Below are 23638 nucleotides of genomic sequence, written 5' to 3' on the forward strand. Positions count from 1 at the left end.
CCATCTACTGTATGTACTGTATTCCCCATTTTACCCATGTTCTTTTAGGTAGTATGATAGTATAGTATTAGTGTTGGGAGTGCAGTTGTTAGCAGTATTGCTTCGCAGTGCTGAGGCCCTGTGCTCAATTCTGGAACTGGGGTGCATTCTGCAGGGAGTTTATTATGTTCTCCCCTGGAAGAGTAATTAGCTTCTTGGAATACCCCTATGTGTGTGTATGAGTGTGTGCGTGTCTGTGTGTGCCCTGTAATGGACTGGCATCCCATCCAAAGTGTCCCTGCCTTGCGCACTTTGCTTGTAGGGATAGGCTCCAGCTCCCCCACAACCCTGAAGCAGATGAAAATGGATGAATAGAAGGATTACAGTTTCAACATTAGTGTTATAAATAATAAGAAAAATATTAATGTTAAGAAAAATATTAATGTTCTAGCCAATGAGTATAAACACGTCTGCAGAAATTTCATCAGTCTTTTCATCAGTCTTTTCATCAGTATTGACTTATCTTTTTAAACACATTAGCTTAGATTACTACATTCTTATGTATGTTTTGCACCGGGGGAAAATGATAGAAGATTTGAAGCTAATAAATGAAACTTGGTGCTATGCTATTGCTTTGGGCTCAACAGTGTTCAGACTGTGAACCCAGATCTTATTTAGCACTTTTAGTACGAGTCTGACTACTAAGTACAATTATTACTGATTAATCTGTACAGTCTTTATACAATGTTTCATTTTAAGGTATTCTCTTTAAAAAAATAACCCACTGTCTCCGTTGTCATTTCAGAAAGGAAGAGATGATACAAGCTGTGGAAGAGGAAATTGAACGGGAGAAGCAAACTGCTGACAATATCATTAAAAAAATGTCTCTAGAGAAGCAAACCAAGTATGCAGAAATGAAAACTAGAAATGAGGAGCTGCTCCAGGTCTGCTATATGTAATTGAGTAAAGTAAAAAAAAGAGCTGTTATTACAGTTTGTTAATTTGTTAAAATGTTTACTTGAACTGAAAGTTCACAAGTCAAAACCTGACCTTTCCACTTTTATTTCTAAAACTATTAGTGTAACTTTACATACTGAAATATATGTCATGCGTGGTTAGGTGCATTAATTAACTTTATGAAATGATTAAGCATTTTCAATTGTATACAGTACAATGGTTCACTGTCACAAAATAATTATTTTATTAATACTTTAATTAATTGATTTTTTTTTAAAGATAGCCGTTATTAGTGTTTATATCCTTCCTGATTCTGCTGAGAAGCTTTAATGTGTTTTTTATATCTGTCTAGATACATTTTGAATGTAACATAATATTTATAAATGCTTTACCATTTACTGTGCAGGAACTAGATGCCCTTCAGCAGGAACTTGATGCACTCATTACAAGGAAGGAGACTTTGGAAGCAGTGAGTTTAATGTTCCCTTAAGGGTTAATTTGCAGAACTGTCCTTCTTATAAGCTTAACTGCTTTCCCCTGATTTGTTGAGAGAAAAATAAAAATCTAAAACTTCTAAAAAGAAAAGGAAAAACTATGGAATAACATGACTTGTAGTGAACACGTCTTCGCTTTATGCTAGCTAGCAAGGCTACATACAGTACCCTCAGTTGGATCCTTATGTTAGCCGGTAGCAGTATGGGGTAGTGGCCAGGACGTAGAACGCTTGGGTCAAAACCCAAGTGGAGAATACTATTGCACCCTTGAGTAAAGTACTTAACACACATTATTTCACAGTATTTTTCAGCTGCAGAAATGGGTACAAATGCAAGTCACTTTGTATAAAGTCCAGTACTAATAAGGAATAATTAATAATGCTGATATCTGATGATTGTCAAGTGCTTGAGGGTGTAAACCTGTAATATTTTAGAGTTGCTTAAAAGATGCAAAGGCTAAGGACTTTCAAAATTGATTCAGTGAAAACTTGTAAATACATTTTTTCTTTAATGCATTTATTTAATTAATCATTGTAATTGGGTGACCCAATAGTGATCAAAGTCCTTGAGCTGCTCACATTGGTTTGATGTAATAATACAGTTCACAGGAAATCATTAGACATGAAGACCCATTGTCACAGGCTTGCCATAGTTAAAGAGTAACAGTAAGGCACTAGTCTTACAGCAGAAATGTGGCATAATTTGAACCTTTCCATGACGTCCAGAGACCATATATGATTATTTTTAAGAAAAGATCACTTCTTTTAATTTTTTTGTTACATGTAGTGACATATGACAAAGATTAATTTGATTCACAAGTGGATTTTTGTTAAATATTTTGGTTTGTCTTTTTTTGAGAGAATTAATGTTGAGTGCATGTTAAAATAAAAGCAGTACTGCTCAAGGATAAAGGGGGTAAATGTAGCTGAGAATTTGAATTGAAGGCTGTTAGGAGCATTTCTGCAGATTTCAGTCATCATATACAGCACAGTATTGGCAGTAAGATCAGCTATTCTTAGTGATTCTAATGATCCTTTCCAACACCTTTCTATTAATTTTTCTTGTCTCAATAACACTAGAGTCTTTTTCACATTCACATGGTCAGAATTGTTTACAGTCCCAGATAACGTTAAGAATTCAGTCACATGTTAGCAATTAAATCAGATATTTCCAAGTTAAAGAGATTACTTAGTAACTTTACTCTCCTAAGAACCAATCAGAAGGACACAGATTAGCACCTGTGCTCTTGCACCAGTATACAGTATCACCACCATATAATTCTTATTTATTTTTGTTAATGGTTAAAAGCCACCCTAATAAACTGAACAAATGTAGTCATTTCACAATGTGTCTTAATGTAATACAAAGTAAATTGTGTGTTCATCAATAGTGGTGTAAAATATCTTTCCCCACACATGATGCCTTACCTACATTTCTCTTCAGGTATGGATTAGTTTATGAAAAGCAGAACAAGTCTTTCACTTCTGTATTATACAGTAAAAATGTGACTTTGTTCATTATCTGATTGAAAGTAGCAAGGGAGCTAGAGGTTTTGCTAATAGCCTTTAGTAGCGAAAATAAAATGTGGAACCCATGTGGGTTCAGACTTGTAGAAATAACAGACTTTCCATGTTAAATCATTTTGACACCAAATCTTTTTGAAAGCATCCATGCATCTAAAATTTAGATTTTTTCAGTAGGAGTAAAAGAAGGAAAAAAAACCCAGGCGATCATGTTAATTAACCTCTGGAAATCTGGAAACCTTTCACATGATTCTACATTGCCTCACATTAAATGCTTTTGAGCTTTTAACAACATGGTTTTCAGTGAACAAAGTTAATAAATCATGCTATGTGTCACCCACATCTTAGGAAAAAGTTAACTTATAATGTTACAAACTAAACTTCAGACATCCGGTTGGCACATAATGAAGTTGACATTTTGAAAAGTTTTTTATGCAATTTATTATTTTAAGTCGTTTTCTTATTAGAGAAAAAAGTACAAACTTAGGGTGGTTGTAAATGTTTTCTTCATATGCCCTATAGTGTAATGTGTAGTTTGTTCATTTACAGAACCATATGAATAGAAGAACTTTAAATATGAGAGGAGGCCATGTGGCCCAACTAGTCAGTTTGGTAGTCAGCAGCTAAATGAACCAAGAATCACATCAATTTGTTTTTAGAAGAGCACTAGTGCAGAAAATTCAACAAAGATATCTCTAGGAATTATTATGTATATAACAAGAAAGTGAAAAGAAATTGAAATGACATTTTTATACGTGTATGCTGTATGAAAGCACAAACTGACCCGTAATAAGCTCCTCAGTCCTGTGCCCACAGGATATAGCAAACTCCCAGGTGAAGCAGGAGGCGGTCTTGCTGTATGAGAAGTTGCACGAGTTGGAAATGCGCAGAGATGTAATGATTGCAGAGGACAAGAGCCTGGGTTCTCCTCAAGAGGAGAGGGAGCGGCTGCTGAAGCAGGTAAACAGCCCACTGCAAACTCACTGCGGCCTAGAGCTGCCTTCGGTATTCAGTAGCGCACTGAAGCACTTCGAGCAACATGGACAACAGTCTGCTTTTCGTTTACAGAACACAGAGATTAAGAATAAGAACGGTACAGGGAATTGAATAAAGAAACCATTTTTCAATTTTGTGATTTACACGTTTGATTTGACAGCTGTTCGGGCAGTATTTCAAACCATAACAGGAAAGGCAAGTGTTTTCTTATCCCCTTTAAGGATTATAGTTAGATCATTATTTTATATATCCATTTACATTTTTTATATCTGGGAAGAAAATGTCAAAATTCAGTCCTACATGTGTAGATTGGTTGACCTTCTGAAAACAAATAAAGAGGAGTTAACTAGTCATGTTAAAAGTGAGGTAATAAGAAATTGCTGTTACTGTAATTATCTTTATCTAAATATGAATTAATAATTATTTAAAATGTAACCATTTACCCCAGGGACTAGGAAAATCAACTTTCTATTGGTCTCTGTAAATTATTATTATTTTACAGCTTAAAAACCCTTTTTTTTTATTCTTTTTTCTTTCCCTGTTTAACTTTTTTTTCTGCCCAGGTTAAAGAAGATAACCAAGAAATAGCAAGCATGGAAAGACAGTAAGAATACATATTATTTAATATGTTTCATGACATAATATGGGAAGAGTTTTTTGAATATTTACTGTACTTCTTCAGCTTGAGCTCCTTTTATGTGCTTTCTTTTCTTCTGTTTGCCTCTGTCTAAAAACACAATAAAGACTGGCTAAAAAGTGTATCAGTGCAACATGCAAAGTTACTGTATCACTTATTGCATCCTTATTTTAAACTATGGTGCTGACTACTTGGTCTTTAAACATGGCATAGTTCATAAGATTGTGGACGTTAACTGGTTAAATTGTTGGGTTTGCACAGTCCATTGTGAAAGAAGTGTATGGATGTAAAGCACCTCAGGAGCTTTTTGGAATAAAAAACACTAAACAAATGCAAGGAATAAATAAATTATGTTTCTTAGGTAATTTAATTTAAAATGGTATATTGTGCATAGAAGTGGTATGCTGTACCAATCTTGCTGTTTTACATGTTTATTTTAGGCTAACTGAAATACGAGAGAAAATGAGTCAAGTAAATGAAGATATGCGACAAATTGAAAATGATATGGAAGAACATCAAGGTACAGTAAGAAATCTTGGAGCAGAATTCCTTAAACATTTTGATGTCTAATGATTTATATGATGACACATATCCTTTAGGAAGGAAAGTCAGAGGGTGGCTCACAGCCAAAGGCAGACCAGTATGTTCCGATCTTATCAGCGCAATAATATTTTGGGGAGTGGATTGACAATGTTTTTTTAAGACGTTTGTCGAAGAATGGATTATAAATCCACACACCAGATATTATTCTGGATGCCATCCAAGGACTGCAGCATAAATATTTTAAAGCATTCTGTGGTATCAAAGTTTTTCTTCTGAGAAAAAGCCAGGTTTGCAATTATGATGTCATCAGTGGGAATTATAAATATATACTTATATAATGTTAAGTTAGCTATTTCGTTCAAAATATAGATTTATGAATTCATATTTTACCTCATTTAAACTGCAGGCAGAAATGAGTCTGTGGGTGTTTGATGGGACACTTGATATATGCTCTTCATCTTCTTGGCATTTTGACTCAGAGGACAGTGTATTTTGCTGAGAATCCTCTGGCTATATGACTTTCAGTAAGATGTATTGTTTCTAAATTTTGCTGAAATTTCTGTAGCTTATGGCGGACTACATACAAAGGTCTTTACCACAAATTTTGTTTCTTGTTTCTGGTTTGAGCAGTTTCAGGTTAGAAAATTAAGTTAGATGTTTTTCTTTTCTGTGCTGTCATATTTCCTTATATTACATGTCTTTATTTCTTCCTGTTTCTTTTAATCTCTATCATTCATTTGTGTGTTTTGTCATACACCTTTAGAAGGTAAGAACATCATTCTTTTGTTTTTGAAAAAGTCTAAACATATGGATTGAGCACTTTTACCTTTGTGGAAGATTAATTTAATTGTTTGGAAAGTAAATTGTACTTCAAGAGGATCCAGTGCTTAAATTACCTCTGATTTAAATTAATTTGATACAATAGACTGCAATTAATGAGAAGCACAAGCAGTGGTTAACTTGAAGATTATGATTTGTAGTGATCACCTAATTGTTATTGTTTTTTTTAAAACTGCATTTGTATTACTTTTACTGTTATTGGGTGTAATGTTAAATTAATGAAATGGTTAAATAATTTAAAAAACAACTTATTATGCTGTAAAAAAGAGACATTCAAAGCAGAGAGAGGAGTGAAAAATGACATTAGACTGCAGAATTAAAGTGAACACTGGCCAGAGTTTGGCATCTAAAGAGCCAAATGTTAATAATATAGAGTATGAGCACTTCTTTTTTACAGTGCTCATATAGAGTATGAGCACTTCTTTTTTACAGAAAAGCAAAATTCAGTCCATAAAGCATTATGTCAGTAATTGCTGATAGTCGATTGTTAGGACTTTTTATGTGGACATTTGGTACTCTTTTATGGTTTGCGTTTAGTTACACTTATGGTATATTGCTTTGCAGGTGAACGAAACCAGAAGTACAAGGAACTTAAGAAAAGAGAGGAAAACATGGACAGTGAGTAGGACAATTCATACAGTATGCAGCAGACGCAAGTCTTTAAAAGTAAACAAAGGCATTACATTTGTTGTTTTGGCAAACAGACTTTTCAAGTTTCAATTAACCTTGTTCCATTTCAAGGAACTGAAAAGTTAACATCCTAAGCATATGTTTTTTCCAAGAGGAATCACTGAAAGATTCCCAAATGACTGTGTTTGAAATATTGAAGTATTATTTTTTTTAGTTTGCAGTCACTGCTTTTGTCATATTAGTATAACTGAACTCTATTGGAAACTCTAGGTTTTTTGGAGACATTTGATGAGACTAAAGCACAGGAAGTGGAACGCAAGCAGCAAGTGGAAGCCATTATTGTTGCTCTGCTGGAACACACGAGCAGGGTAAGAATGTTATTGTATGTCGGAGGTCTCTGACCTCTTTATCTCCAAGCCTCATCAAGTACATCATCAAGCAGCATTTTAAACAACAGGGATATCTAACTCCTGCTTTATTTTTTCAGTATTGTTTTTCAAATTCTAAAACATCACCAAACTGAAAAAAGTACATTTGGAAAAGTCTGCATGATATTGTTTAATTTTAATACTCCCAGCTAGGGAAGTCTTAGTTTTCTAAAGCATATGGAAGAGAGATGTTGTGGTATAAATGGTATAAATTAATTGTCACTTATTCCAAGAGAATGATGAATGTCTCCATCTTTATCTATTCTTATAGAGACTTTGATTTTTAAATTGAAAATACTCCAAATTAAAAAATCCAGCAGTATATCATTTATAATTATTTTTATTCCTAAATATTCATTTATTAAAGCTTGAACAATGACAAGAAGGCAAAAACCAAACATTTCTTGAAGATCCAGGGAATGATTATAGTGTACTTACTATAGTGAATGACAAATGTGTTTGTGCACTTTGCAATGTCTAAAAGGGGCAATGTTGACAGTTTTAAATGGACACAGATCACATTGGTTTGAGCAGAATGTTTAACATTCAGATCAAATGAAAACAGCTTGGCAAGAAATTGAAGACCAAGACCAATAAAGTAGTTTTCTTACTAATGCTTCCTGCATCAAGCAAAGGTGCACTATTGCTAAAATTCATGCAGAATCTGGACGACGCTTACAGTTAAACAACTGTAGCCAGTTCCCATCTTCATATACTTTTTATTCAGACTATTATTGATGAAATTACAGAAAAATGTAATTTTGTGTTTAATCTTTACAAAGCATTAAACAGGTTTATTCTCACCAAGTACACACCAAACGTTAGTACACAAAGTCACCACACTGGTTGATGACATGCAGTGCCAGATCTCCCATTAGTGTCAGGTTGCAAGGCAGGACCAAAAGCACATGGGTGCATAAAGCAAGCCCATCACAGAACCGTGGAGAAAGAGACGGTTTTAGAACAGAAAATCAAATCTATCCAGCACATTATTGGGAGATACAGTGTACCAAAGAACACACACATGGGAAAAACATGGAATTTCCACAGGGGTAGAAGCATGAGGAATCAAACCTAGAAAGACCATAGAGCTGCAAGACAGCAGTGCTAACCACAATGCCACCCATTGTTTAAGTCATATAAAGCTAAAACAATTAAAGAAATATTAGTATTTTTTTAACTATCATAAAATATTTTTTCTACTAGGTAAAATATACAGATAAACAGTTAAAAGCATGGCCCTGCCATAACATACCTGGGAGTGACATCAGACGAAAGTGTAAAAAAGAATGAAACATACAGTATATGTAGATAAGAGTGTGATTATATACATAACTTCTTTAGTAGGTACAGCATTTACATTTTTTACTTGTTGATGAGCACTACTTGATGAGCATGCCATCTTATCTTTGGTTTGAATTATTTTTTATATATACCAGAATGTTATGTTTTTGATATAATATTTTTTGCTTGTTTGTTTGCTTGTTATAGAATATGAATCGAATGAAGCAAATCTCATCTGTCACAGCCAATGAATTGAAAAACATGCAAGAGGACCTCAGCTTCAAGGAGACTGAAATGCATAAATCCCAAAACACCGCCAAAGGCTTGTCATCAGGTTAGATATAAAAGACAAGTACATCTGATTTTTTTTTATACACAACACACAGAGTCACATATTTGATGTTAGTTTTGAATAATTGAATATTGTTCTGGGATTTATTGACCAATCTAATAGCTCTTTTTGTTGAACTTTTTCTGTCTCTTGTAGGTTTATGTTCCTGGAACTATCTTTTATTTGTCCTTTTACCTATGTACATTTGCAATATACTTCTGTACACATTCTTAGTTAATAAGAATCTAAAATAATTTAAAGAGCTGCATAATACTACAATGGACTACAGTAACCTTTTTGTTCCAATACATAAAAGATGAAAAATTCATTTAGAAATTATATGCTTACAAAATGCAAGCTTTTAGAATGTATTCTTCTTTGAAGCAAAATTGATACATAAGATACTTGAATTTAAGAACAATTACAAATGAGAGGTAGCCATTCTTTTCATCTACTGCTTATGGTTCATAGTGGCTAGTTGTACTGAGTATCTCACCCAGGTGTTTCTGAAAGAAGCCAAGGTATCAGTCTCCACAACATCACATCATGACTGGTCAGCTTTTTCCAGACTTCTCACCACAATTATTGTAAAGAAAAGTGTTTGAACTATAGTCTGACCCAAAATCTGACCTTCTGTATAAACCAAAGAGTAGAGAGGGAGACTTTGGATTAGCTAAATGGCAACATTGTCAATTAGTTCAGTGACTATAACATGATGGGTCTGAATCAGTTAGTGTAACGCACTAACTCACTCACAATCAATTGATGCTAGAATCAAATGGGAGTAGATGAATGAACATTTACTGCTGTAACAACTTAGCCGTGTACTGTTCTAGTCAGCAACATCTCAGCAGGACATTCTATTGGTCTTTTTAATTCATTAATTACCTGATTTATTGATTAATTGCATTTTTTTCCGTTTATATAGCACTTTTTATCACAAAAGCAGGCACAAGTTTAAACATTTCTTACAAATCACAACTTCTCATAATATCATACTCATATGGGTTAAAATAAAATACTAATTACTGTACAAATACATTTTAATTCCAATATATTTTTCATAGTATTGCCATTTGACCTTGTCTTTTTACATATTAAGTGCTTCCATAATCATCATAGTTGAAACCTAAAGTTGAACACATTAAATTCCCTTGATTTGACAGAAGATTAACTGATAAATTACATCTATATTAGTTTTGTGTGATCTCACTTTTTCTCAGGCCATTTCCTTGATTATTCCAAGTACTATAACAAAATATACATGTAATCTGACAATATTCAGCGAAACATTAACAAAAAACATGTTTAGAATAAAGCACTGGGTGGAGCACAGTAATTTCAAATAGCAATGTCATGTAACTAAAACACTTGGCTCATTACATATACAGTAGAGTGAGATTTGACCAGTCGAAGCTTGTTAATTGCCTGCTTGCACTATTTCCTCTGGACTGGGTGTATTTAGCAAATAATCTCTGTTGGGCTTTTGAATCAGTGCCAAGGATTTCCTTCCTTTGTGTTAAGCCTCTCAATGCATATTCACCCTAAATTTGTCTTATCTCATCAACACGATTGAAAAAGCCACTAGGAACATTTCCTTGATCATTCTATTCTAAGCAAGATGTATTGTTCATTTTCACATATTTATTTATTATCAGTAGCTTTTGCTGTATAGTGAAAATACCAGAGTTACGTTTCAGAGTACTTTAAAACCACCCTTTCTCTAATCTCTGGAAGCTCCAGTTCAGATCTAGCGTGGGTATGAATTTGATGCGCTGATCTCATACTGCTATGCCAGTGGCTTAGTGGGACTAGAACTCAGCACTGTGCAGAAGAATGGAGAAAATACACATTTCCTGTCTTTCTTAACATTTTAAACATCAAAATTTTTTGTCATATTTCATATCTTATTTAGATACATATCTCTTAAACATAAAGATAGACAGTATGAAATAGTCAAGAAGTAACATCCTCACTTGGGAAACAAAGATTTGTTATACTGCTAATAATATTTTGCATAATATATAATTACTTTCATAAGAAATTTTTAAACGCTCAGGGCTGTACATTAGCACATAAAAAAGTAAACAGTAAATCAATCCTGTAAAAACAAGAGTAAAACTAAATTGTACATTAAAGCTGTAGGTAAAAAGATATTTTAAATCTTTAGATTTTGAGGCTATAACCACGTGTTTGCAATGCTAAAGGTAGCAGAGTCACGATTGCCCAGTGTATGTACTGTACCTGCAGTTTGGTACAACAAGACTGAATCATCTGATCATAGTGCTGAACTATAATGATAAAATAATCCCTTAAAATAAACTGTAGCAAATGCATTCAGTACCTTATGCATTTGTTACCATTGTGATGTTACCTGATTGGATGCAAATTTCAGACAATAAACTATTTTCATATCATATCATAAAAGAGGCAGAATCAAAAGTAACACTAAGGTTGCTCATATAAAACATTGAATTTCAGTGCTGATAAATCATTTTTGCAAAGCGAATGTTGGGAGCCTATGAGCACCACTAGTGCTGTTAGTTTAACTTAAGAAATGTATATTGCGTCCATATCTTAATATCACAAAGACACCTGCAAAGTACAGAAACCATAGCAGAGGCTTCTATTTTGAGTTGTATGTAGCCATCACAATAACATTGAAATCCAGGTCAGTGTCGAGAAATAATCTGACCAAGAAACGACAAGAAAAACGTACCAAATACTAAATAGTAAACATTTCAGCAAAGAACCCTTTGCATTATCTTGACACAACAACAGATAAGTTTTACAAATTAGCTCCTAATAGTTAAGCAGGAACCAGACGAACAAAGGGAAATCCCAGTGATTCCTAGATATATTTCCATTCATTTCAGTAAAACATTGAGATTGACAGAATCCCATATTCCTCTTAGATTAAGAAGCAAAAGAATATTAAGTGCCATCAGAAGCCATCAGCAAATCATTAAGTACGCTCGATTAACTGGAGTTGTTTCAGTAATGTAGTTTTTGTCTGAACCAGAACCGAAAAGGTTCAAAAAGAATATTAGATGTAAAATAAGATTGCAATTGAAGTTACAGGTCATTATTTATTTTTGAGAAAAGTTGCATTTGGAAATGGAATAGTATTTATTAAGAACTTGGGAGTCCAGGACTCATTTTTTAGCACAGGTGTGATAGCAGCAGACTTACAAGCGGAGGACAAGATTTCAGAGACTCATCGATGAGGTTAGTAAGAAGTAGCTGTGGTGCTGTAGGAATAGGCTGTAAACCACAGGTATTATGTCTCGTTTTAGGTTCAAAGTTACAGATGTAACATCAGTGAAATGGGAGAATCTTTAACTTGTGAAAGCAGCTGATATTGGTCATGTGCTTACAGATATACAGCCATGTCTTTCTCCACAGCCACTGACATTGTCATCTTATTGCCTTTGTACAACACATTTCATTTATGTAACAGGAGGAGGAAAGAGCAAAAGAATGAAGATGATTTTTCAAAGCTCTAGACTATCAATAACTTCTGTTGTGGTTTCAACATAAAGAGCAACAGAATACTCAGGCAAAATGGTCTGACCTACACTAAGTATATTTTTGTGATCTCCACTATACATGTTGAATTCACCAAATTCATTGTATAGTACTTCAGTTCTTGAGTGGCACGATGGCATATTGGTTATCATTACTGCCTTGCCGTGCTGGCCCTGGGTTCAATTCCTGGGGTGCTATCTGTGTGGTGTTTATATGTTCTCCCTGTGTTTGCATGGGTTTTGTCCCAAAGTCTAAAGGGTTACTAGTAGGTTAATTGGCTTTTTGGAAAATCGGCCCTTGTGTATGTGTGTGCCTTGCTCTGGACCGGAGCCCTATCCAGGGTGTATAGTGCCTTGCACCCTTTGTTTTCTAGGATAGGCTCCAGCTTCCCCATGACCCTGTATTGAATAAAGCTATTACAAAATGGATTGAATGATGGATAACAAAGTAGTGTTAGTAGCTCAGCTCTAAAAATGAGGATAGGAAATATTCAGTTCCAAGTCAATTAAACAGTGTTGCACTTCATTGATTTGAAGTAGTCAAAGTATTAGGACATTTGGTAAATTCTGTAGCTGTCTCTTAATGGTTAGATGTCTATTGCTAGGTAAAAGAGCTGTGAATATCCTATCAACCTGTCTCTCTTTGACTTGATGTTTCAGCGTAATAGCAGATTTAACGAGTGGAGTCAACAGCCCAAAAATTGAGAATTCTACTACAAAATGTTGGGTCCTAGTTTAACACTAAGTACAAGTAGTCCACTGGCTTTCCAGTGTAACTGTTCTCAAAACAGTTGACTTTTAAACTTTTGTATTCATTTGGATACACTGATCCTGATTACACACCTTTTTAAAATGGTTGACAAGCCCTTAAATGCCTTTAAATGAAGTGACCTGCTTCCTTAAAAGTCTTAAGAGTTGTCTGTGACTCTCGGAATGCGAACTCAGAAGGAAACACAAGAGACTACACAGAAGCGCTGATGGAGCATTTTCTGTCAGATGAAGAGGTCTTACATTTTACTGCTTTGTACACACTGCCTGCTCCAAACAGAGGCTTCAGCTCATATCAGGAGGAACCGGGTTACATCCTCTTCCTGCCACTCGCTTACAGCAGTGGAGCAATTTCAATGTCTAGGAAGAAGCACTGTGCTAATAAAGAGGTGAGGGGGAGGGCAGGTAGTATAAAGCAGTATTAAGCAATATAATGTCAATATCTGCTGAAAAGACAGTGTTACCTCTGCATCTTGTGTTAGTCTGTTTGTTGAATATAAGTAGATTTTGTATGATTGTTCACAAAATAAAGACGGATTAATGTTAAAAATAAACAACATAATAGTCTAAATATGAAATAAAATGAACACAATGATTTTTATGAATTTAATAAAAACACAGATTTTGTTGTGTTACTGTGGAAATCAGTAGAATAAAAGGTTAATTCCATGCCAAAAATAAAAAGATAGTAGAAAACCCACAACTCTCTATCCCAACCTCTGTGAAATTTAGTAGAAGGTAAATAGATATACCATTATACTTTTAGTCTAAAAAATAATGTTTATTTGTCATCCATGTAGTGGCAGTTTTATTTCTTTTGCTCTTGAAGAAACTTAATTTTTGCTGTGTTCTTACTGTTTTAGTCTCATTTGTAAAAGTAAAAGTGGAATCTTTAAATTCAGAATGCAGTTTTCTTACTCTAATTTTTGCCTGATTTTCAAATTATTGTGTTAGGAACAGCAAAATGTGCTTTTAATGCATGCTGTGTTTTCCTGGTCCAGAGAGTCAGCGACTGCAGCAGGACCTTCAGAAAGTAGAACAGCTGGAGAGTAAGATCAATACGGAGCTCAGCAGTCTGAAGGAGAAGATCCAGGAGATGACTGAGGGGCTGGACATTTATAGCAATCTGGATGCACTGAAAGCAGCAGGAGAGGAAAAGAAAAAGGTGACAGTCAGACTTTTTTTTAAAGACTTCTCAACTAAAGCAATAGCTAAAAAGCCAGTGACCCAGCTACGCAACAAATCAGAAGCTCATATGATGAAACCAGTAAATAAATGTATTCTGGAGCTCAGCCTTTACTTCTCATCTTGTGAGCATTGTATTAGTCTATCTTTATCATGTCTAGACCATTAAAAGAATGCTTGTGGGGACAGTAGCTTTTTATTATATGGAGTCGTAGATAGATTCTCAAACATTTTTTAACAATTTGAATACAGTGGATTTAGAAACTTATATGTATCTGGAATTTTAATACAAATACAAAAGAAAAACAAAAAGAAAAAGAAAATAACTGATGGGCAGAAAAGTGCAGAAAACATAAATAGGCCATATTGCTTTTGTTTTCATGGTAGGAGCATGCATTAAGAGCTGTCTTGTTTTTCTGGGGAGCTTAAGCAGAAACTGCAAGATCCTTTTTCCCATGCCTAACCCCATATGGAACTTTCTGAGAAAAGCTGTAAACAGTGATGGGACTGTCAGTGGGCTTAAGGACCTGCAGGAACATTTCCAAATAAATCTGACCCTGGAAAACATTTAAAGACACTGGTAGCATGTAGTTATCCTTTAACAGGATGCAGGTTTTGCTGAAATGTTTGACACCAGGAAACGCAAGTTTAATAGTTTGAAAATTGTTCTGTAACTCTTAAATAACCAGTCTCTAAAAATCGTCTTAAGTTCTGCGAAAGACATGCTTATACATTTAAAAATTTGTTTTCTTTTGTTCTTTTATTTCCACTTAATTAGAGTGCCTATATCTTATAAGTAATAGTTTGGCTAATGCAGTATACAGTGCCTTGCGAAAGTATTCGGCCCTGTTGAACTTTTCAACCTTTTGCCACATTTCAGGCTTCAAACATAAAGATATAAATTTTTTATTTTATGTGAAGAATCACCAACAAGTGGGACACAATTGTGAAGTGGAACGAAATCTATTGGATTTTTGAAACTTTTTTAACTAATAAAAAAATGAAAAGTGGGGCGTGCAAAATTATTCGGCCCCCTTGCGTTAATACTTTGTAGAGCCACCTTTTGCTGCGATTACAGCTGCAAGTCGCTTGGGGTATGTCTCTATCAGTTTTGCACATCGAGAGACTGAAATTCTTGCCCATTCTTCCTTGCAAAACAGCTCGAGCTCAGTGAGGTTGGATGGAGAGCGTTTGTGAACAGCAGTTTTCAGCTCTTTCCACAGATTCTCGATTGGATTCAGGTCTGGACTTTGACTTGGCCATTCAAACACCTGGATACGTTTATTTGTGAACCATTCCTTTGTAGATTTTGCTGTATGTTTGGGATCATTGTCTTGTTGGAAGATAAATCTCCGTCCCAGTTTCAGGTCTTTTGCAGACTCCAACAGGTTTTCATCCAGAATAGTCCTGTATTTGGCTGCATCCATCTTCCCCTCAATTTTAACCATCTTCCCTGTCCCTGCTGAAGAAAAGCAGGCCCAAACCATGATGCTGCCACCACCATGTTTGACAGTGGGGATGGTGTGTTGAGGGTGATGAGCTGTGTTGCTTTTACGCCAAACATATCGTTTTGCATTGTGGCCAAAAAGTTCGATTTTGGTTTCATCTGACCAGAGCACCTTCTTCCACATGTTTGGGGTGTCTCCCAGGTGGCTTGTGGCAAACTTTAGACGAGACTTTTTATGGATATCTTTGAGAAATGGCTTTCTTCTTGCCACTCTTCCATAAAGGCCAGATTTGTGCAGTGTAAGACTGATTGTTGTCCTATGGACAGACTCTCCCACCTCAGCTGTAGTTCTCTGCAGTTCATCCAGAGTGATCATGGGCCTCTTGGCTGCATCTCTGATCAGTCTTCTCCTTGTCTGAGCTGAAAGTTTAGAGGGACGGCCAGGTCTTGGTAGATTTGCAGTGGTCTGATACTCCTTCCATTTCAAGATGATCGCTTGCACAGTGCTCCTTGGGATGTTTGAAGCTTGGGAAATCTTTTTGTATCCAAATCCGGCTTTAAACTTCTCCACAACAGTATTACGGACCTGCCTGGTGTGTTCCTTGGTCTTCATGATGCTCTCTGCGCTTTCAACAGAACCTTGAGACTATCACAGAGCAGGTGCATTTATACAGAGACTTGATTACACACAGGTGGAATCTATTTATCACCATCAGTCATTTAGGACAACATTGGATCATTCAGAGATCCTCGCTGAACTTCTGGAGTGGGTTTGCTGCACTGAAAGTAAAGGGGCCGAATAATTTTGCACGCCCCACTTTTCATTTTTTTATTAGTTAAAAAAGTTTCAAAAATCCAATAGATTTCGTTCCACTTCACAATTGTGTCCCAGTTGTTGGTGATTCTTCACATAAAATAAAAAATTTATATCTTTATGTTTGAAGCCTGAAATGTGGCAAAAGGTTGAAAAGTTCAAGGGGGCCGAATACTTTCGCAAGGCACTGTAAGTATCTGAGCATAAATGGAATTCCTGAACTGGATAAAGTGTATTTTAACAACAGAAAGAGTTCTCTACATATTGCAACACATACATCCACTAATTTATTTATAGACAGTAATAGAATAACCTTATAGTAATAGAACAACAATTGTCTGTCTTGAAACAGAGACTTCAGGAGGAGAGAGTGACACTTACAAAGAGAAGAGACACCTTTAAGATGGTTATGCAGAGAATGAATGCTGAATACGAAGCACTAAAGACTCAGCTACAAGAGAATGAGACTCATGCACAGGTAAGCTGCACACAACAATGGAGCGTAATATTAATTTGGAATAATATACAGTAAGAGTGTAAAAAAGAGTGGCTCGTTCATGACAGAGCGTAAAAATATTTGAGGTTAACACTTTGCACATTTAACTGTGGTATTGCAAAAAAGTATACGCAAGATGTAATTGTAGCTATTTCCTGTTGCCCATTAGTCTGTGAAAAAAAATCAGTAAGTCTGATAAATTGTATGACATGCTAAACCTGGTGTGTCGCACTTTTGGCTCGTGGGCTGGTTCTGGCCTGCTAAACCCATTTGTCTGGCCTGTGTGGCAGCTGTGGTCAGAACCATCGGCCAGAATTCATTTCACGCTTTGTCTGAGCCTGCTTAGCCCACACATGAAGCAGGTGCCCTTGGTGATGTTACTGTATCAGTCTTGGAAACACATGCTCCCTGTGGGTCTCTCCGTCTATCCAGTCACAGGCCTCCTCCTCTTTGATGATGTCACAGATCTAGCTTGACAGGGGTTTGTCTTTAAAGGAAAAGCACAAGACCTGTGTGCCAACTTCCTTTAAAATTGTGGAGCAGCCATCACATTTCAGACTCACAGAAGTTTTAGCTAGTATTTTATCATCTCAAACATTTATTATCTCAAAAGGAGATTTTTGAATATACTGTTATAATAATCACTATGTAATGAAGGAAAATGAAGTTCCCAATACTTTACATGTAAAAGTTTAAGGCTCATTCATGAGGTCTAGAAACTGTCCTGATTACTGATTTGTCAAAATAAACTATTATACTGTATGTTTATGATAGTTAATTAGTAGTTATAGTTAATTTATACTTAAAAGATAAAGTGTATAAAAATTACAAACTATTGTACTGTATTCACAGCACAGTTAAGTTCCAGGTAATGCTAGTCTTTCAATCACTGCAAGCTTTACAGCAACCTTTTTATATTATTGGCTTTTGTAACACCTAAAGCACTTTTAACATATTTATGTTAAAAATCTCTAAGCAAGATCATAATGGATCTGTTTGCATTGTAGAGAAAATAATACACGTCTTTGCAGCATAAAATTGGAAATCGAATGTTTGTATAGTGAGGGATCTTTATGTAAAGTTGTATGTTTTGTTCTCTAGATTTGAAAAAGGATACTCTTAATATTTTTTTCAACAAGAAAGAGATTCACATAGTATATTAATAATAACTGCATTTAATACAATTAATAATGCTAATAAACCCAGAGGTTAATCATTTTGGTTTCTAAATTGGCTAATTGTATTTTAAAGGGACATATTTAGTTATAAAATAAATATAGAAAATCACAAATATACATGCTTAGTATTTTAGCCCGTTGAAGTACGTTCAAGTGGCCTACGATTGCAAATAGGTTAACCATTCCCGTGTTAAACTGTATCATTAGTAGTGAAGGTATCATTCCAAAATCTGATAAAGGTCTCGACATTTCTGTCTGTTAGGGTTCTTCTAACAGGTTAGCTTCTTCTTGTTTTTAGTACAATTTTGCTAACAACTTACTTTGGATATATTTTCAGGTTGTTTTTTCCTTCAAACACAAAATTATAAAGTGAGATATATAGTAATCATTCCCTCTGAATCTGATATTTTAAGTATTTAATATTGTTAATTGTGTTTCTCTAGTTCATGTGCCCTTTGTATTTTTTTCTGTCAGAAGGAATAAATCAGTTGAATGTGATATGTAATATTATTGCAATAAATGTTAAATACATTTTCTCAGCTAACAAACCTGGAAAGAAAATGGCAACATCACGAACAAAACAACTTTGTGATGAAGGAGTGTATCCTTTTTATGGCTTTCAGAGATTTTTTTTCCTTACTTTGAAAGGTAAAAACCTTACATCTACATATGTCATTTTACTGGTCTTGATGATGAGTGTTTGAAGATCACCAAAATTTGGAGGTATTTTTAATTTTATAAAAGGGTACCATACTATGACCCTACTGAATAGTAACGGGATGAAGCATGTTGAAACAAAATTGAATATTTACAATCCATACAAGGGAAACCATGGCAGTTTAATATGAAATTGTTCCAAATCAGTGAATGTCTGGCTGAAAGCAGGTTTCCTTAACCATTCTTATCAGTCATTGCCTCAAAGGGAATGGAAAGTGACTACCGTCCAGTTGTCAAAAATGTGACTAAACAACTAGCAGAATACAATAAGATCCTCATAGAGAGTCTTCAGAGTAGCAGAAACTGAGAGATGGCTTCCTTCCTCGCTTCAATTTAACAATGGCACACTAAATTCTTTCCTCATTTCAGTTTCTTCAGATGGGGCCACTATATTTCATGTTCCAGAAGCACCCACCTATGCCTATAACTAATGATGGTTCTAATATTGTCTATGCCTATCTTCTCATGTAAGTTTTTATGTACATATACATTTTTAATAAATGAATGGAATAAAATGGTTTTTACCATGTTTGGCTCTGTACCTTTTTCAACCTTGTTTTAATAGTTCATACAGTGATATATTTGCATGTAAATACAATTCACCCCAAAATGCAAATTTCTTTATGCACAATACTGTGATTCCCCATCCAACTCCAGACCAATTTCCAGCAGCATTAAACAGTTTCTTTTGATTATGGTAAAACTCTGATGTGAACCTGTTTATTCTGAAAAAAAAACACATTTCTGGTACTTGATGCTGTAATAATGTGAAATGACTGTCTTGCAATATAAAAAATTAAATACACATTGAAAGACTTAAACGGTTGGCACGGTGGCAGTGCAGTTAGCCCTGCTGCCTCACAGCCTTTGGATCCTGGCTGGTGTCCTGGACTGCAAGAGCTTCATATTTTCCCTGTGTTTGTGTCCATTTTCTCTGGGTGCTCCAGATTCCTCCCACCATTCAAAGTCAAAATCTTCAAAGGCGTTGATGAAGTAAATTGACTAAGGTTCTTCAGAGTAAACCATGAGGTGCACACAAGGGGACACAAGTGGAAACTGCCTGGAAGTGCATTTACCACATCACAACTGACCTATTCCTGTTGCATATAGAACAGGAAGCGCTTTTTACCCAAAGGATTATGAGAGTATGGAACGAGCTTCCCAGGCATGTTGTTTAAACTGATCAGAATGGGATTGTCGGATAAATAACCTGCTGTTCTGTGGTAGTTGTGCCAAATTCAAATTGCTTCTTGTTTATAGACATTGTTATGTTCTTAATGACAACCTTTATCTTTAAAACTGGAAAAAGTTCTAAGGCAGTTTTAAGGAACGTTAAGGCATGATAATGGATGATTTACGTATAGGGAATGTGAGTCAAAGGCAGTGTGCACAAGTCCTGCACTTGTATTTGGTTTCACAGATTAAATTTCACAGCAGCACTGAGCTCAGGGGTTAAATGGAGACAGGAATTTGTGGCCTGATAAAAACTATTGTTTTAATGCTATTGGTTTCCTCCAAGCACTATCAGAGCAGTGGGTTGCTGAGTATTTCTCAGCGGCCCTCTAGCCAAAGGGAAGAGAGCCTCCCACAAGCCACAGTGCTCAGGTTAAGAGTTGGGTCACCGCTGGAAAGAACCCCAGGAACTCTGGGCTGGGATTTGTATTTACGTCCAATAACATCACATGAAACTTTTTAGTACATGTTAACTGGGCTGATGGCCAGCTGGGAATGAAAAAGAAAATATTCAATTTTTACTTTACCATCTTTAGCATTTCCAATAAAGGTACCGCAGAAACAGAAGGAGAGGAAAAGTACAGTCCTTTTAAAATGCAAAGATTATTGATGAGTAGTACCAGATCATCTTCTTACCAATGAGGTAAAAAACAAACATTTAGAAAAAGAAAATAACTATTTCAGTCACAAAAACTCATGTTAAAAATGTAGGACTTTTCATTGAACTACATTGTTAACTTGAAATACTTTGTCTTTCTGGTGGCACTGCTGCCTCACTGTTCCCGGGTACTGGTATCAATTCGAGCTTTAGGCTTCTGTCACTCTGGAGACTGCTTGCATTCCACATACTTGTGTGGATGTTCTCCAGGTGCTCTGGTTTCCTTGACCACTTGAAGACATGTTGGGGGTGACTATTGTTACAGCAAATGTCACTTTCTCCATTGCCTTGCTGTGGAATAGCACCCCATCCAGGAGGACAACAGTCATGTCTTCTCAGTCCCATACTGTACCATGTTCTCACTTTTCTACCTCACCTGGTGTGTAGTGGGGGGCTACTGGTGCTCATCACCCAGGTGAGAACTGCACGTCAAGGGCCACAATAATGAATTTATTATTATAAAGATTATATTTGTGCTGTGGAAGCAATATAATTGCTTCTCTTCATAGCTTTTAATCAATGTAAAACAAACCCCTCAGTACTTGAAAACACATGAGATATGCATCTAATATTTTATCAATTCCTTAAACAGTCATAGAAAAACGTTTTATAACACAGCTCTTCAAAAAACCTACGGCAGTGAAGTTCCAGCAATTAGCTGTGCGCTCAAACCGAGGAACTGCCTCATTTATATAAAGGTAGAGTGGTTTACAAGTCTCCTGGTGTACATAAAGCTGCTTGTAGTACTCGTACTATTTCACTTGCAGCAGATGTGGTTGACCCCTGGGGTAGAACACATGCAGGCCAATGTGTGCTGTCTCAGATACAACACCTGCGTGTGGATGCCCTGCTCATAACACCGTAAACCAGCAGGGGAGATTGCTGTGAAGGGAAACTGTTTCGGTCTGGGTGAAACTTAAAACCACTTTCCATTTGGCTCTGATTGAATTGAACACTCCCAAGCATGTATCAGAAAAAAATGAAGATTCCAACCTCAGGGCTCTGGAATCATCCCCCAGAGTCAGGAGAGGATTCCTCTTGCTTGAGTCAACCGAGCCACCTTCCTCCGTTTCCATATTTCTTTCTTTATGGCCTCTTTCTCTCTTCCCCCCCTTCCTTTTCCCTCCCTCCTTTTGTTTCTTCCTCTGTTTCCTTCTCCAGCTCATCCTGCACAGTCAGAGGTTGAGACAGCACTGCTGAACGTCCAAGCCAGTAGTGCACAATAAGATCTAGACACTCATATCAATCTGAATACCCTGCTCAATTACATGTCAGGCAGTTTGATTCTGCAGTGTAACAGCCATACTGTTGTTAGTTCTTAAGGAATTCGTTATTTTTCTGCAGATAAATGAATGATAAAAATGTGTGCTCTAGGAATCATTTACTAGCTAAATACTTTTTAGAATTTGTAAAGTCAAGTTTATTCTTTGTTTAATCAAATGTTTCAGGAGCATTTTTTCTCTATTGTAAAGGTTTTCAGGTTTAAATATCTGCAAAATCACATCATGTGTAGTATCCTACCCATAGCCTGGAAGCTACAATATGTGGAAATACTTTTGAAATCAAGAACAGGAGGCACGTCTTTGCACAAATGAGTACGTTTGTAACAAGCTATTCAGATGTGATAAAAACTGTTAACTTGAGTTCTTTAAAGCATCAGCTGGTCATTGAATGGTCCTTGATCTTTGGATCAACAAGGTACTAACTACCAAAGGGGCTAGATGTACTGCCTTCTGTCTTGAAATCTATGTACTGTTTTTAGATTAGTGTGCAAATGTGTGCAAAAGACTTGTCTTCATATTTCTACATATGGCATAGTGTTTGTACTTGTATTTTTTTCTGAATGAGGTTCGGTATAATCTCAAGAGTTGTTGGCAGCAAACCCAAAGCCAGCTTTTACACAGTTCATTTCCATTTCACCAGTGTGGGCAGTATGGCGTGGAGCCAGCAACACCTGTGGTCTCTGGGTAGGGCCTACAGGGACGTCTGAGGCCAACCTCTTTGCTTTCACTGAAGAGTTGAGAAAACACACACACTCACTTCTGTCAGTGAAGCATGGCACTGACAGATTTCCTGTCTTAGTCTGTCTATCAAGGGCCGTTACATCAGTATATAGATCCCACTGCAACATGCCACCCCCAGAGGAAACACAGAAAAAAATTAAGACGGGAAGAAAGTATTTTGTGATTTCTGCTGCTTGGGACTTTATATGGGTCCTCTCAACACATACTGTAGAGCCCAGATACTGTAGCTCCCTTTGTATACAGCCCATCTGTAAAAATAGATATCACTTTCCTTCCTTTACTTAAAATTCTCTTTTTCAGATTAGATTAATTACCTGGTTCCAACAGATATCCACTTAAAGTTCAGAATTTCAATGAAGTTGTTGAGATCCTAAGTGTTAATTGTCTTAAGATCAAATGATGGCGGCATTAATATAGAGTGTTTTTCCTTTAAAATCTCCAAAGGCTCTTAATAATCATTCCTCCTGTTGAACCTGGGTCTGAGATATAGCACCTCCAAGGTGAGACTCTCCAGGCATTCAACAGCGTAAAACAGAATGTAAGGCAGGCAAATAAATCATCTGCCTCCCTTAAACAGAAGGTATACCTCTGGTTACAAATCAAAGTATCCCCAAAAAATCCTTTTGGCACTGCAGTATCTGTTCTTGTATGATCAATAAGAACATACAGTATATGCATAAAATTACTGTTTTATTAAGGAAAGTGCCCAAATAGTTGTAAAGCAAGGAATGTTTTGCTCAGGATCTTGACACTGAGATATAATTTCCTATCGTGTCTAAAAGTAGTTAATAAAAATGTTAAAATACAGTAAACCTCTTTTCCATTTAAGAAGAAGTAGTGCACAAAAGATGAAAAGGTGGCCTGTTTTGCCCAAATGTATCTGTTGATCCTGCAATTTGTTTGAATTTGCTTAACGTCTAAAAAGTACCATGCATCATAATTATCTGCT

General features: G+C 35.9%; 1 protein-coding gene across 1 annotated transcript in view; it reads left to right on the forward strand.

Annotated features, from left to right (window-relative positions):
• The window catches only part of ift74 (intraflagellar transport 74), a 31939-nt gene extending 12636 nt beyond the window's left edge, over nt 1-19303 (forward strand). Inside the window, exons 9-20 of the mRNA XM_006626577.3 lie at nt 785-923; nt 1343-1405; nt 3770-3913; nt 4513-4553; nt 5027-5106; nt 6534-6587; nt 6870-6967; nt 8519-8645; nt 13939-14102; nt 16736-16861; nt 18598-18658; nt 18966-19303. Coding sequence (XP_006626640.1) covers nt 785-923; nt 1343-1405; nt 3770-3913; nt 4513-4553; nt 5027-5106; nt 6534-6587; nt 6870-6967; nt 8519-8645; nt 13939-14102; nt 16736-16861; nt 18598-18658; nt 18966-19081 — 1213 coding nt within the window. The 3' untranslated portion in view covers nt 19082-19303. The remainder of the gene's footprint in view (nt 1-784; nt 924-1342; nt 1406-3769; nt 3914-4512; nt 4554-5026; nt 5107-6533; nt 6588-6869; nt 6968-8518; nt 8646-13938; nt 14103-16735; nt 16862-18597; nt 18659-18965) is intronic.
• The last annotated feature ends 4335 nt before the right edge of the window (nt 19304-23638 follow it).

This window comes from Lepisosteus oculatus, chromosome 3 (genome assembly GCF_040954835.1).
Source record: "Lepisosteus oculatus isolate fLepOcu1 chromosome 3, fLepOcu1.hap2, whole genome shotgun sequence".
NCBI lineage: Eukaryota > Metazoa > Chordata > Actinopteri > Semionotiformes > Lepisosteidae > Lepisosteus > Lepisosteus oculatus.